Source organism: Pinus tabuliformis, chromosome X (assembly GCF_031772625.1).
Source record: "Pinus tabuliformis cultivar Carrire ecotype Pingquan chromosome X, CPIR1, whole genome shotgun sequence".
Classification (NCBI taxonomy): Eukaryota; Viridiplantae; Streptophyta; class Pinopsida; order Pinales; family Pinaceae; genus Pinus; species Pinus tabuliformis.
In genome coordinates, this window is record NC_142308.1 from 679,964,479 (window position 1) to 679,978,869 (window position 14,391).

The 14,391-nt window shown below is 39.7% G+C and overlaps 1 protein-coding gene across 1 annotated transcript in view; it reads left to right on the forward strand.

The window, feature by feature from the left end:
* Window positions 1–497: 497 nt before the first annotated feature.
* The window catches only part of LOC149141807 (nuclear pore complex protein NUP43-like), a 70,439-nt gene continuing 56,545 nt past the window's right edge, over window positions 498–14,391 (forward strand). Inside the window, exons 1-2 of the mRNA XM_089449240.1 lie at window positions 498–642; window positions 815–1,052. Coding sequence (XP_089305366.1) covers window positions 1,010–1,052 — 43 coding nt within the window. The 5' untranslated portion in view covers window positions 498–642; window positions 815–1,009. The remainder of the gene's footprint in view (window positions 643–814; window positions 1,053–14,391) is intronic.

Sequence of the window (14,391 nt, forward strand, 5' to 3'; positions counted from 1 at the left end):
TTTACTATGTTCAATTATAATGCACAATGAATGGATGAACCTTGCCATTGGGATCTCGTTTTCTTAGAGTTTAATAGTTGACTTTGTAGTGATTTACAGAAGCATGTCATTTCCACTGACATTTACTATGTTCAATTATAATGCACAATGAATGGATGAACCTTGCCATTGGGATCTCGTTTTCTTAGAGTTTAATAGTTTATTATAGTTCGGTTATGTTTTGTACTGGCTTATACTTTTCAACATATCTGAAGTCTAGCCTTTTATAGAAGCACTGTGCCAGAGATGTATGATATGCTTATAAAAACTGACTGATAAATGGAAATTTTTTAAGGCACTGTTTTATCTATAATTCATCTATCAGTTTGCTGCAGAGATGCTTATGTTGTGTACCAGTATATACTTTGCAACACATCTAAAGTCGTGCCTTTTATAGAAGCACTGTGCCAGGGATGTATGCTATGCTTATAAAAGCTGATTAATAAATAGAATTTTTTAGGTCACTCTTTTGTCTATAATTCATCTATCATTTTGCTGCAAAGATGCTTATTGGCTGTGTTTTCATAGAGCAGGATTGGTGGAAGTTCCACAGGAGTCATACATTCAATTGATGTCCATCCATCAAGAAAACATATTTGTGTGGTAATTTTCTTTTGAAGCCCTCTCCTCTATTTATAAACTCTCATGTTGTGAGGAGGAATGACATGAAAAGTATCCTATCTCACTTCTTGAGGCAAGTAATATACTTGTTTGTTTGAGTGGTGTGTTTTAAAAATGCTAATGTTTTGTTTTCTCTCTGAAATTGAATTTGAAGGTAGGTGGCTCTTCTGGTTCAGTGTTTGCATGGGACCTTCGGCGGCAACAAGAACCCATTCCACTTGCAGGCATTGGATCATCAAGTAGACAGATTTCAGGGTTTCTTTCCGAAAGTGAGGTTTGGGAGGTAAAATATGATCATTACACTCAATCTGCTGGCTTGGATACTACATCTAGCAAGATTCTGCCTGTAATGATGTGCTCAGAAGATGGTATTTTGGCTGTTTTGGAATCAGGTAAAGTTGCAATACTTTTACCTATGTTTCTGCTAAAGTAATTAGGAATAAGAGATTCAATTCTGGGTATGCCTTTTGTTGTTTTCATTATTGACTTAGAACAGGTGACTGACAGTACAAGTAGAGTAAAAGATGCGAATCAAAATTGGTAGTAATCTGCGTTTTACAGAGATAGATAAGATGGGATAATTTTATTAATTTCCAATGTATGATTACAATAGTAGGTCAGTAGGACTCAAACAAATGACCTCAAGAGTAGGTCATTGGAACTTGGTGATGGAATGATGGTCTTACACATGTGGTCAATTATGGTTAGGCACCCTCTTTATTGTACTTTCTATGTATTTGACCTAAGTTACTTGACATGTCCTTACCTCCCTTGAGTCACGTATTTCATGTCTCAGATGCGACCCATGCATGACATGTGTCCATCATGAGTTTGACTCGTGTTAGACACGAGCCCTAATTGTGTCCCAATTTGGAGACGTGTCCAGTGAAAAAGTAGCCCACTATTGATTTCTGGTAGCATTGGATGTGCTCTAAGTCTCAAATTTTGCAGGGCGGCTTGGGCACATGTATTCCAAAGAACCCATAAAGCGTTTTGGGAAATTCCACCTAGAAACAATTATATTAAAATAATTAATTATTTTTAATGGGACCCTAAGTCTAAACTTATGAAAATAAAATAATTAAACGGTATTAATATAAACTGTGGGTGTAACTTCTAGAAGAAGACGAGGATCAAGCAGAAATGATCTTAACCATTGATTAACTTCTAATCTGGGCCATTGAATGTCAACGAGGAGATTATTTAAGGAGGCTTGAGGGTCACTCAAGTTCAGAAATTAGATTTTTTGAAGCAGAGGAGAGGAGCTGTCGGGAAAATTTTGATAGTGCGCTGTTGCAGTGAGGGGCAGGGATAGTTGGGTTGGAGTATCTTCTCCAAGACCCAGGATATGCAGCAGAGAGGCAGAGAGACACCAGGAGGAGGCAGCGCAGACCTAGGAGGGGTTGACGCTGGGCCAGAAGGGTCCACACAGTGCTTGACGCAGAGCGAGAAGGGCTCACGTAGAAGCAACGCAGTCTTCCAGCAGAAGTCCGATATTTGTTGAGGAATTGAAGTTTGAGCCGGGAGGATTGACGTCAGAGCTCTAGGAGGCAAGTAGACTCAGCGCAGAGCTGACGCAAAGCCTTTGAGGCTAACGCAGGGCCTACACAGGGCCAACACAGGGCCAACACAGAGATAGCCTGGGATAGTTGGTTCTGTTGCTAGATCAATGGGGACTTGGCGAGTAGAGTGAGGTAATCTCACAAAGTTTTTCTGCCTGTTTATTTCTCTGTAATTGGATTGCCAGAAGGGCATCCAAAGTTGTATTCAGAAACTACTGCTTAATATAAAACCCTTAGAGTTGCTGCACCGGTTTTCCCGCATTGGGTTTTTTCGAAGACATTTGTCCAAAAAATACTGTGTCACTTGTGTGTATCTTTCTCGATTGTTCTGTTCTTTTTTTGAGCAAATTAATTAATTAAGTGAAGGCTGCAGTTGTATTAGCTTCGATATTTGCTATAGGAAACAATAAATAGTTTGTTTCAGTGATTAACAGATAGGAGAAGTTTAATCGAATTGCCACAGTAGTTGATTCGGGTGGGATTCTCGAATCTTAACATGGTATCAGAGCCAGTGCAGGTGAAGTAAGAAGAACAATGCTAGAGAACCCAATTCTGAGCAGAAGAGGAAGATGGAAAAAGCTGCAGGAGGCAGCAGTTCGAAACCCCAAAGGTTTGGCGCAGTCCAAGCCAAGAGGGCTGATTTTTGAGGTAGTCTCTCTCTGGGTGTGTCAATAGAGAGGAAGGATTCCCAATTCGAAAATTTGTCGGGGCAGAGGGAGCAGCACTGAAGCCAAAGCATGAGGAGAAGCTGGTGGGACGCAGTCTTTTCTGTAGGCTGTTTTGTTGGGAAAAAAGACGTCAAAAGAGAAGGAAGAAGCACTATGAGGGAACTTTTCCTCAGTAAGACTTCCTGCCAGGAAGTCTACTTTTTTATTGGCTGAGCAACAACAATGAGAAGCAGAGAGGAGATTTTCGACATTTGTGGCAGAGATGGCAACCAATGGATTGAGGGATCAGGATAGATTGGACGGAGCATCCAACTATGTCATCTGGAAGGCTAGAATGTCGTTCCTTCTAAATGAGCAAGCCCTCAAGACATATGTCGACAGTGTGGTGGTTGTGCTTGCAGATGCAAATCCATTGAAGAAGTACTGAGCTGGAATGGCAAAGGAAAAAAGGATGATCCTCGACGGAGTGAAGGATCATGTTGTCTGTCACATTGCTAGCAAAGGGACTACTAAAGAGATGTGGGATGCGTTGTCTATGCTATATTAGGGATCTTCCGAGTAGCGGAAGATGTATTTGGGGCAGAAGCTGAGATCTGCTCAGATGTAGAAGGAGGAGCGTATGGATCCATTCCTCATGAAGCTTCAGGAGACTCGTGATGAGTTATCTGTTGTGGGGTCTACACCTCAAGACTCAGAGTTGGTTAGACTGCGCCTCAATTCTGTCTCAGATGAGTGGCAAGTCTTTGTCCAGAGTATCTTGGGTAGGGTGACTTTGCCGAATTGGGTTGAGATGTGGGCAACTCTCAAGCAAAAGGAGCTGAGGAGAGACTTGGTCAAGTGTAAGCTTGACGGAAGCAGCAGCAATGGGTGGAAGCCCAAGGAGGAGGATAATGCAACCCTTGCATCGAAGGGACAACAAGAGTAGCGAAGACGTAAGAAGGACATATCGAAGATAAAGTGCTTCAGGTGTGGTGAGATGGGTCACTACGTAGCTCAGTGTCATCTCAGAAAGAAGGACAAAGATGAGGAGCACGATCTGAAGGCTGTGCTCAAGAAGATCGAGGAGGAGTTTGCCATGAAAGCCGAGATACCTCCAGGAGGGAGGTGGGCTGATTTGGAGTTGTTTGAAAGAGCTACAAATGGGCAAGATCCTTGAGGAGCACACCTCTTGGATCGTTACCTTGCTACGAAAGCCCAATTTTGTGGTAGCAGGATGGACTAGTGTCAGATGGTGTCGAGAAGTGTCGGAGAGACAGTTGTAGTGGTTAGGAATGCCAGAGACTTAATAACGCAGAGCAGAGTTGGCAACAGTGTAGATGGCACAGAGCAGAGGTCAGTAGCAGCGCAGAAGATTCAGAGGGTCAGTGTAGAGACTAGCAGCAGTTAGGCTCTAGCATTCGCATGGTATCATACTGAACACAATTACTTCAATAATTTGGGATGTTTTTCTGTTGTTGGTGGAGTAGCAGCAACAATTTGCGTGCAGTGGCAGTTGGCAGTGGCAGTGCCAACAACATCATGGATGCAGAATTTCAGAGGGAGTTGTAGTATGGATGCAGTATTCACAGTGGCAGGGTCAACAACAGTATAGATGCAACATTTGCGCAGTGGTTAGTGGACAACATGTTAGACATTAGCAACGCAAAAGGAGATGTAAAACAAAGTGATGCTCCAGTAGGGTGCATTACTAGAGCACATTCCTCGCTAAGAGGGAGTGTTGATTTCTGTTAGCATCGGATGCGCTTTAAGCCTCAAATTTTGAAGGGAGGCTTGGGCACATGTATTCCAAAGAACCCAGAAAGTGTTTCAGGAAATTCCACCCAGAAACAGTTTTATTAAAAAAGTTAATTATTGTTGAATTGAGGCTTCTGTGATCCATATTAGGTTAAACTTCTGTGATCCCAAGTCTAAACTTAGGAAAATAAAATAATTAAAGGGTATTAATATAAACTGTGGGTGTAACTTCTAGAAGAAGACGAGGATCAAGCAGAAATGATCTTAGCCATTGATTAGTTTTTAATTTGGGTCGCTGAATGTCAACGAGGAGATTATTTAAGGATGCTTGAGGGTCACTTGGTAAAACACAAAGAGTTCAAAAGTTTGATTTTTTGATGCAGAGCAGAGGAACTGTTGGGAGAATTTCGATAGTGAGCTGTTGTAGTGAGGGACAAGGATAGTTGGGTTGGAGTATCTTCTCCAAGACACAGTATACGCTGTAGAGAGGCAGAGAGACACCAGGAGGAGGCAACATAGAGCCAGGAGGGGTTGACGTTGGGCTAGAAGGACCCACACAGTGCTTAACGCAGAGCTAAAAGGGCTCACACATAAGCAACACAGTCTTTTAGTAGAAGTTCGATATTTGCCGGGGAATTGATGTCTGAGCTGGGATGGTTGACGTCAGAGCTCTAGGAGGCAAGTAAACTCAGCGCAGAGCTGACGCAGAGCCATTGAGGATGACGCATGGGCCAACTCATAGATAGCCGGGGACAATTGGTTCTGCTGCTGGATCAGTCGGAACTTGCCGGGTAGAGTGAGGTAATCTCACTAAGTTTTTCTGCCAGTTTATTTTGTCGGTAACTGGATTGCTAGAAGGGCATCCAGAGTTGTATTCAAAATCTATTGCTTAATAATATAAAACCCTCAGAGCTGCTGCACCGGTTTTCCCACATTGGGTTTTTTCGAGGACATTTGGCCAAAAAATATTGTCATTTGTGTGTATCTTTCTCTATTGTTCTATTCTTCTTTTGAGAAAATTAATTAAATAAGTGAAGGCTGCAGTTGTATTAGCTTTAGCCTTTAATATTTGTTGTAGGAAACAATAAATATTTGTTTCAGTAATTAACAGATAGAAGTTTAATCGAATTGCTGCAGTAGTTGATTCGGTGGGATTCTCGAATCTTAAGACCCACGACTTCTTAAAATTGGTTTTTTGCCTCATTCTCACGTAACTAAGTCACAGGTTTGGAGCTCTCAAAGGTTTTTGAGTGCATCTAAGGGAAGTTAGGTAGTGTTAGAAGGGATTCTAAGTGTTGGGAAGCATTATTAATGTTACGTAATCAAATTACCATTAATTGTTTCAAGATGTTTGAGAGTGGTTTCGACCTCATTAGATTTTAGATCCCACTAAAAATCTAGGAGACTTAATAGTTTTGAGGATATCAGGAGTTTGGGCGTTGCAACATTGCCATTCAATTCTGTCTTGTGAGAGGGTATGAAACTGATATTTAATTAAGAGCACCGATCCCTCTATATACCTCGATGCTGGTGGTAGTGATTGTTGAACTCCTCTATAAAAATGTACCCTCACTAAAAAAAATGATCGATTGACATGTTAAGCTTTTTTATCTTATTTTAATGCTTAAAGGGTGATATTGATAATGAGAATCCCAATATAGGCATTGATTTTGATGATACGTAGTACTAATTATTTGTTGTAGCATGTGTTTTTTTGGACTCTAGAGGCCATTTAGAGCGTCTTTGTTGATGTGTTTTTGGTTTAGAGATGGATTGCACTTGGTGCTATTTTGGTTATATGCACTAGTTGTATGATTGAACTTGTATCATCATCATGTAAATTGTAAATCTTTTAGTTTCTAAATTCTAAAGGGATTTGAATCTTTGTTTATATTTCATTATTGTATGTGTAATAATTCACTAAATTGTTATATATATATATATATTAACGCGTCCTCTGTATCTTGTTTTCGAGGTCGTCGTGTCTCATATAGGACATATTGTCATTTCCTCTGGGGTCGTTGTGTCTCATGTTGGACACCCATTTCCATTTTATCATGTCAGGTGACTTAGTATTTGACTAGGTTGGCCTAGTCATGCTCTTGTGGTGTGTGCACTTGTTTTGTTGGTTCGTAACCCTCTTTTGAAGGGATCCCTAATTTCTTGATTAGATACCTAACTTGATGTAATATCCCCTTTTTCTAAAATTTGCTATTTCAACCCACAAATTTTCAAATATTTCTTTAAGGACTTTTGTCAAACATTTAGTGAGCAAACAGTTTCACAAACACTTGGTGAGAAAAATAAATAACATGTAAAACAAGAATATTGCAAGGGAAATCAATAATTTTATTCGCTGAAATAAAGGGTTTACATGCAAATATCAACTTTATGAACTTGGACACCTCTCTGGCAAATGGTTGAACCAAGTCAGCCTCCAAAGATAATGATTTTGACACTCAGATTTGAACTTGTCCCACAAGGAATTTCGCCTGGGAAATGAGATAAACTCGACCCTCTTAGCAAATGATATTGAGCTCAACAACTCGGTCTCCAAAGTATAGTAGTGTCTTGACGTCCCACAAGAATTCGACTCCTAGAAGTGTAAGCAACTCAACCTTTCAAAGGAGAACTCGGCCTATTTTCATGAATGCTCAACTCCGACAAAATGAATCGATCACCAACAAATGAATACCAACTCTGGCAAATGGATCTAACCTCAACAAATGAATATCAACCCTGGCAAAATGGATTGAACCCCAACAAATAAATACCAGCTTCGGTAAGATGGTTAAAACCCCAACAAATAACACAACTCCAATAAATAATCTTTGCAAACAAACTCGACCCAGTAGTTGAGATGAATTTGACCCACTGAAGATAATGACGAGATAAACTTGGCCTTCATAATAAATTTGATTCCAACAACAACTTAATCTTCAACAAATATATATAATTTTGGCTCCTTGAGAGATAGCTGCAAATTAACCTGCAATTTAAGTACAAATGGAAATCTGAATAATTTCCCCGCAATGCCAACTAGGGTGCTAATGACGTCCATCGAAATTGGATGATTACTAGCTAGTGTGGTAATGCATGCCCACCGCAACTAGTTTGAGAGTCTCGCTTGAAACCCTCGAGAGAAACTTGCTTGAGCTCCCAAACCAAACACCAAGAAATAATCATAAACTTATTAAAAGATCAGAAAGGTAGAAATATTTTCTTATATAGATAATTACTTGTGATTCTTTTATCTTTATGTTCTTTTATCTTTTAGTTCATCAAGCAATTACTAAAACAATAGCATAAGGACAGCAGATGTAGGCGGACAGCTATGGCAAAACCCCTATCTAGGGGAAAGCCTAGTCAACAATTCTTCGTTCAATAGTTTCTTGAGATAATGCAAGACCCTAGACCTAGACAAAGACTTCCTCCACACCAAGTCAACCCTCAAACCTTCTTACAGATGATAAGCCTTCAAAAGCAACTTCGACCTAGCAGCATTGATAGCAGTTTCGACCCAGTAGCAATAACAACAACAACTTTGACCATACTAGAAAAACTTCAATCTCCCTTTATACACCTCAGGAGTGAGTGAGAGTTGTCCCAAAATTTCGATCTTGAGCTCTTTTATCTTCCTCCAGAAACTCGCATTTCTTTCGAGCTTTTCTTCTAACCCTTTATTAACTTCGCACTTCCCAACTTCCAACTTCAAATATCGAACTATGTGTGAGAGAGATAGATGCTCCAAATGAATTCGAACTGCCTTGTATATATAGCCTTCCAGGGAGGTCGAATTACTCTTCTTGAGGCCGACTTGGTGTGGAGGAGACTAAATTCAAATTTTGACTCAAAGATAATTCTTTTTACATGATTCGAAAGCCCAAGAAGGGTTTCTTTTAATGTACAATGACTCTCAGAATAAATCCTAGAAGTCCTCAATGGGGACCTTGAGCTAAAACATGATGACCCAAGCGTGAAACCCATGCTTTAATTGGTCATAATAATAAAAATAAAAAATATTTTCTTCATTCTTTTGATAAATACATTTCGTAGTGACTCAAATACATTTATGAAGATCTCAGAACACATGAACCATGAAGAATTTTAGGCATCGTAATGCCATGGACTAGATTCCTGACCAGGGCAATCTATCCAAGGTCCTCCAATAGTTTAGGCACCACAATGCCATGGACTAGATTTCTGATCAGGGCAATCTACCCAAGTGGGACTAAGATGGACTAAAGCTTTCAGCTTCTCTAGGTACCATCAAGCTTACTTACTAACCATCAACCCAGTGATCTAGGTGCGTATCTGAGGTCAGAGCTCCATGACCAACGCCACCCTCCTTACTTCGGGAACTAGACATCAACAGAAAGTGCCGGCCAGATGTCTTCCCAGGCAATGTCTCACACACTACGCCTCAACGTCCCGATTATTCCAATCGGTAACAAATCCTCCCCGATCAAACAAATTGGCAATAATTCTTTCCCAATCAAATTGATCGACAACTCTAAGCATGTAAAACATGCTACCAAACCTACGAGAGATTTACCTGTACAAACACAACCCCAATCAGTAACAAACTTACAAATGTACATAAATAGATACAAACCTCTGGGGTCTTTCAAATGTTGCTTCTTAGTAGGACTTAGAGCTTTCCAAATGAATCTTGATAGAGGATTTCTCAAACATACAACTTCCTTTCCTGCTTCTCATGCAACAACATATTCCACAAATATATCTGGCTTTTCTTATCTCAACAGCCCTTCAAAATACAGTCTCCAATTTCAAGGTGTCCATCATGATTATGATATGAGCTCCCTCTCAACTAGGGAGATTCCCTTCATCCGAGCTCCCTCTTAACATAGGGAGATTCTTTTCATCCAAGCTCCCTCTTAACTTAGCGGGCTCAACTTCTTTTCTATGACATCAGAGAATCTCTCATGGCTTCCATCCTTCTCATCAAAGTTATCATGACCATTATAACTTTCTTCATCATGGTTATCAACGAGGTGCAAGCATCTTTACCATCTTGAAGATTATGTACCTGCATGACTTAGATAACAGGTACAACCAAAGCTATAGAAACATGAAGTTAACCATATCAAAATCATGGAAGCATTCAACTTTAGACATCAAATACTCAAACTCAGTTACAAACAAGAGACACATACTATTCTACTTCTTTCTAGGGCTTTTTGTCATAAACCCTAGACTACTTCATCAAGACTTTGAGCATTTCATAACAACTTCTATTACATCTAGGGTTTCAATGCTTCTTTCAGAGGTATGACATACCCTGCTACATCATATTGCAAACCTTAGAAGTAATTCAAACAAATATAGATCTACAATGTATCTAACAATTTTCGAATTCATATGTTAGACTTTCTACTAGGATTTAGTGCAAAACCCTAGATTTCATACATCAACTTTTTGTTATCCTCCACAATATCCCAAGGTTGAGAAGGGAGACTGAAGGAGGTAACCTCAAACCACTTGGGTTCAACAGCTAGCCCTGCTAAACTAGAGAGGGATCTCTCTATGACTTCACAACCAATGATGACTGGAATGGGAAAAGATGTTAGGCCCAGGTACAATTTTGAGTTTTTAGGTTTTGATGCTGGATAAGTGATGAAAACCAGGTAGCTAGGTCAAAGGTTCAAAGGGTTACAACAGCAAAGATATAGAGGAGCAAGGTAGCAATTCTTTTGTGATGATTTTAGGGTTTGTCGGTGTAGTGTAGGGTTTCAAAGAGTAAAAGGTCTTAATGAGCATGTGCACCATGAATTCATTAAGAAAGAAGGAAAATTACACAAAATGATATTCCCATCAAAACAAAGCTTTATGCAAAGAATTCTGCTTATAACCTTTAAGGAAAATCATTGAAGAAATAAGATATGGAAAATAAAGATGTATATCATTCATAAAAAACTATAACAGAGAAAAGACTTCATCACAAACTCACTGCATAGGAATTCCTAGATAGTAGCTCACTGCACAGGAATTCCTAGATAATAGCTGCAAACTGCTCCTTTGATTTCCTGAGTAAAGAGTTGAAGTACAAGCTACAAGTGTTCCAACCTCTGATGTCCAACCTGTTCTATGATTGAGAAAATGATACATATAGACCAAAACAACATCTCCCTTCTCTCAGGGGTCAAATCCATGAGTCTAGGAACTGATACATGAGGTGTTCCAACCAAACCCTAATGCCTAGGGAGGTTAAAACAACTCCTTCATTTAAACTTTGACTCAAACTACTCTCATAAATGAGGCCTAAACTTACATAAAAACAACTTAACAAGCCTATTTACCCTTAATTACATCATAATTACATCAAAGTTAAGCAATTACATCATAAAAACTCGAATCCAACTGATAAAACTGAGAAAAAGCTGTTACATGCAAAAACACAACGAAATCAGTGAAAAGCGCAGCGTGCCAGGAGAAAGTGTAGTGAATTTGGGAGAATTGATTTTTGAAGGCCTTCTCGAGGTCCAAATTCTGATCTTGATGGCTCATTGGAAAGTTGTGGATGTCTGTTACATGATGGAATCTTCAAGAGATGAAAAAGGTTAGTTTTAGCCCCCCAAAAATGCATTCTCCCAAAGGTTCTCTAAAAAACTCAGGGCAAAAAGGTGATTTTTAGGTAGTTTTTGGCCATTTCCACCTATCAAAACCTGCTGAAGTTCTTCTCCCAAAGGCTAGATGTGATATACAAGTCATGAGGAATCCAAATATGCAAACAAAATGTGATTTGGAGCTCCCCATCAAAAGCGCAGTGTGGGGCACGCTGTGTTTTTGACCCTGTGATTGTGTCAAAAATTCGAAAAATTCACAAAAAACCAAAATTTCTCCAAATCTCTTCAAAATTGGTTCATGAAGTCTTGAAGTGCTATGCTATGCTATGAGGGAGGCATCAGCAAGCAAATCCAACTTATCATTCTCTTTTTGCCTGATTAGGGTTTCCTTGAGTTTTTCCTTCAACTGCTTGATCTTGATCTTGGAAACCTGATTCCTTGTGTAGTAATGAGCAACCATGTGTCTTTGCAACCTGTTGTCTCTGTTAGCCCTCTTAAGAAGCTTTTCCAAATGACAATTCACTTTGTCAAGCCAAAACTCTCTATTTTCATTGATTTCTGCTGCAATTAGGTCAACTGAAGACATTTGTTCTCTTTGTTGCTGAAGTGCCCTTTTGAGGCCTCTAGTCCTTGGCCTCTTCCTTGTCACCTGCTCCTGATGCTCATCTGAATCCTCTGTATCAATCACTGCTTTTCCCTTTACATCCTCTTTGCCAACATCAACCTCATACTTTTCCAAGAGTAGTTGATTTACCTTCAATTGCTGATTCTCCTACTCTAGGAATGAAATCATGAAATGGGCCTTAGATAAGCTGTCCTTAAGCTCTTTGATGTTAGCATCTTTCTCCACGATGACCTGCTCTATTGTCTTATGCTCGTCATTAACTTTCAAGTCAACTATATCAGTGTCAAGATAAAATGGCTCCTCATCTTGCAAAGGTGCCTCATGCTCATCATTAACCTTCAAGTCAACCATATCAGTGTCAAGATGAAATGGCTCCTCATCTTGCAAAGTTGCCTCAACCTTCAATTGTTGATTCTCCTACTCTAGGAATGAGATCATGAAATGGGCCTTAGATAAGCTGTCCTTAAGCTCTGTGATGTTAGCATCTTTCTCTATGATGACCTGCTCTATTGTCTTATGCTCGTCATTAAACTTCAAGTCAACTATATCAGTGTCAAGATGAAATGGCTCCTCATCTTGCAAAGGTGCCTCATGTTGTGATGGTGATCCCTGTTCTACTAGTTCTGCTGATGTAAGCTTGGCCCCTTCCACAATATGTGGAGTAAACACAAGCCTATTGCCTCTCTGATATGTTTGAGTCACCTCAGGCCTAGGTGTCCTCTCAACTGCAGGTCTGCTAGATGAGCCACTCTTCACATGCTTAGATGGTGTTGATGGTGTACTTTGGCTTGTAGATTGACTAGCAGAAGACAACAAGATATTTGACTGAATGAATGTCTCCCAAGTGATGTTCTTTTGTGCAAGCTGATGCAATACAATGATTTTGATGAGGGCATGGTGAAAAAGGCTGTTTTGATGATCACTCTATCTATGCTGCACCTTCTCTGCCATTTTAGCCAAGCTTTTGTAGAGGTAGTAGGGTAGGTTTAGTGGCTTTACCCCTGTGAAATGCATGAGCAGTCTAACATGGTATTTGTACAATCTAGAAAATTTGCCCTCACATGTAAAGTACTTCATAATAATGCTCATCAATGGAGCAAATTTCTCAAGGAGCTGTCCAAAAGGAAAAACCTTCTTAATGCTTTGTTTATAGTGACCTTTGATGAAAGGTTGATAGTTTTGCAGATCCAAGTCCAAACTCTTAAACCATTTTTCTCCATTGTTGGGTATCCCTGTGGCTGCTGCTATGACTTCAATTGAAATAGTGAAACTAACACCTGCAACAATGACCTTATCTCTCCTAAGATGAGTGGCAAACAAACTGGTCAACTTGGCATGGTATTTGACCTTTTGAACTAGCTCACAAAACCCTAAACACCCTACATTCTGAAAGCATTGCTTGGACAGTGGGGAGGACATCAGCTCATCAGTGTTGAGTGGTTCAAACCTTGAAATTTGACCTCCCTTATTATAGGATTTCCTTTCCTCCTCCATTTTGACAGTGTGCAAGAGAAAACCCTAATTAGGAAAACAAGGGAATTGGATGAGGGGATAGGATGAAGGATTTAGGGAAGGGAAAAGAGGGTAGGAAAATTTAGGGAAGTAGGTAGGGGTTTTAGGAATATTTGGGAAGTGGAATGGAATGGAATCGAATGAGTGTAGGATCTGGTCTAGAGAATTTTTACACAGTCCTAGTTAGGGAACTGCCAAAAACGCAACGTAGGGAGTTTTGGAGGGTATGCAACATGAAAACAAGGAAATGAACTGATAGGAGGTGTACAAAGACTTGAACTTACTTGTAAAATGCTGATGAAACTTTAATTGCCCTTTGGAAACCTTTGAAAACCGATTTTGTGATTGTAGGAGAGAAAACACAATGAAGTTCTGAAAGTGCAGCGTAGGTTCTGGAAAATGCAGCGTGGCTGTTTTGGAGTGCCTTTTGGAGTATCTTTGCCTGTGAAAATGCTGAGGAAATGCCTTGGTGAATGAGAGCTCTCTACCAATGAATATGAGGGAGAGAAATGAAATGAGATGGTCTTTATAGCTTGTTAAAGTCAAATTCTTCATAATGGTAGGGTGGCCCACCATGTGTTTTCACTTTAGCTTTTGGAAACTTTGTAGCTTTGGAACATTTGAATGCAACTTTAGAGAATTAGAACTTATTACATCATTTTTGAAATAAATTACACTTTGGAACAAAACCTTTTGAGCAAAACCCTATTACTACTCCTTCATTTGCTGGATTTATGAATGACATGACAGATTTTGATGACTCTAACCCTAATGACCTAATGGTGACACTGAGCTGAATGAAGACCATGGTGATATGACTGAGATGATGATGATGATCTTTCAGTGATGGCACATCCAACTGAGTGATGGCAGTGACCAGAACATGAAAATTTTGAAGGAGCAGTAATAGACCTAGACACACTAGCTAGTGACCAAATTTTATTCTGAAAACCTAATGAAATGATTAAAATTTGACTTGAGACCCCTAACAAAACCTTGTAAGAGCATATTTGATCACTGGTGACAGGCAAAACTGACTGACA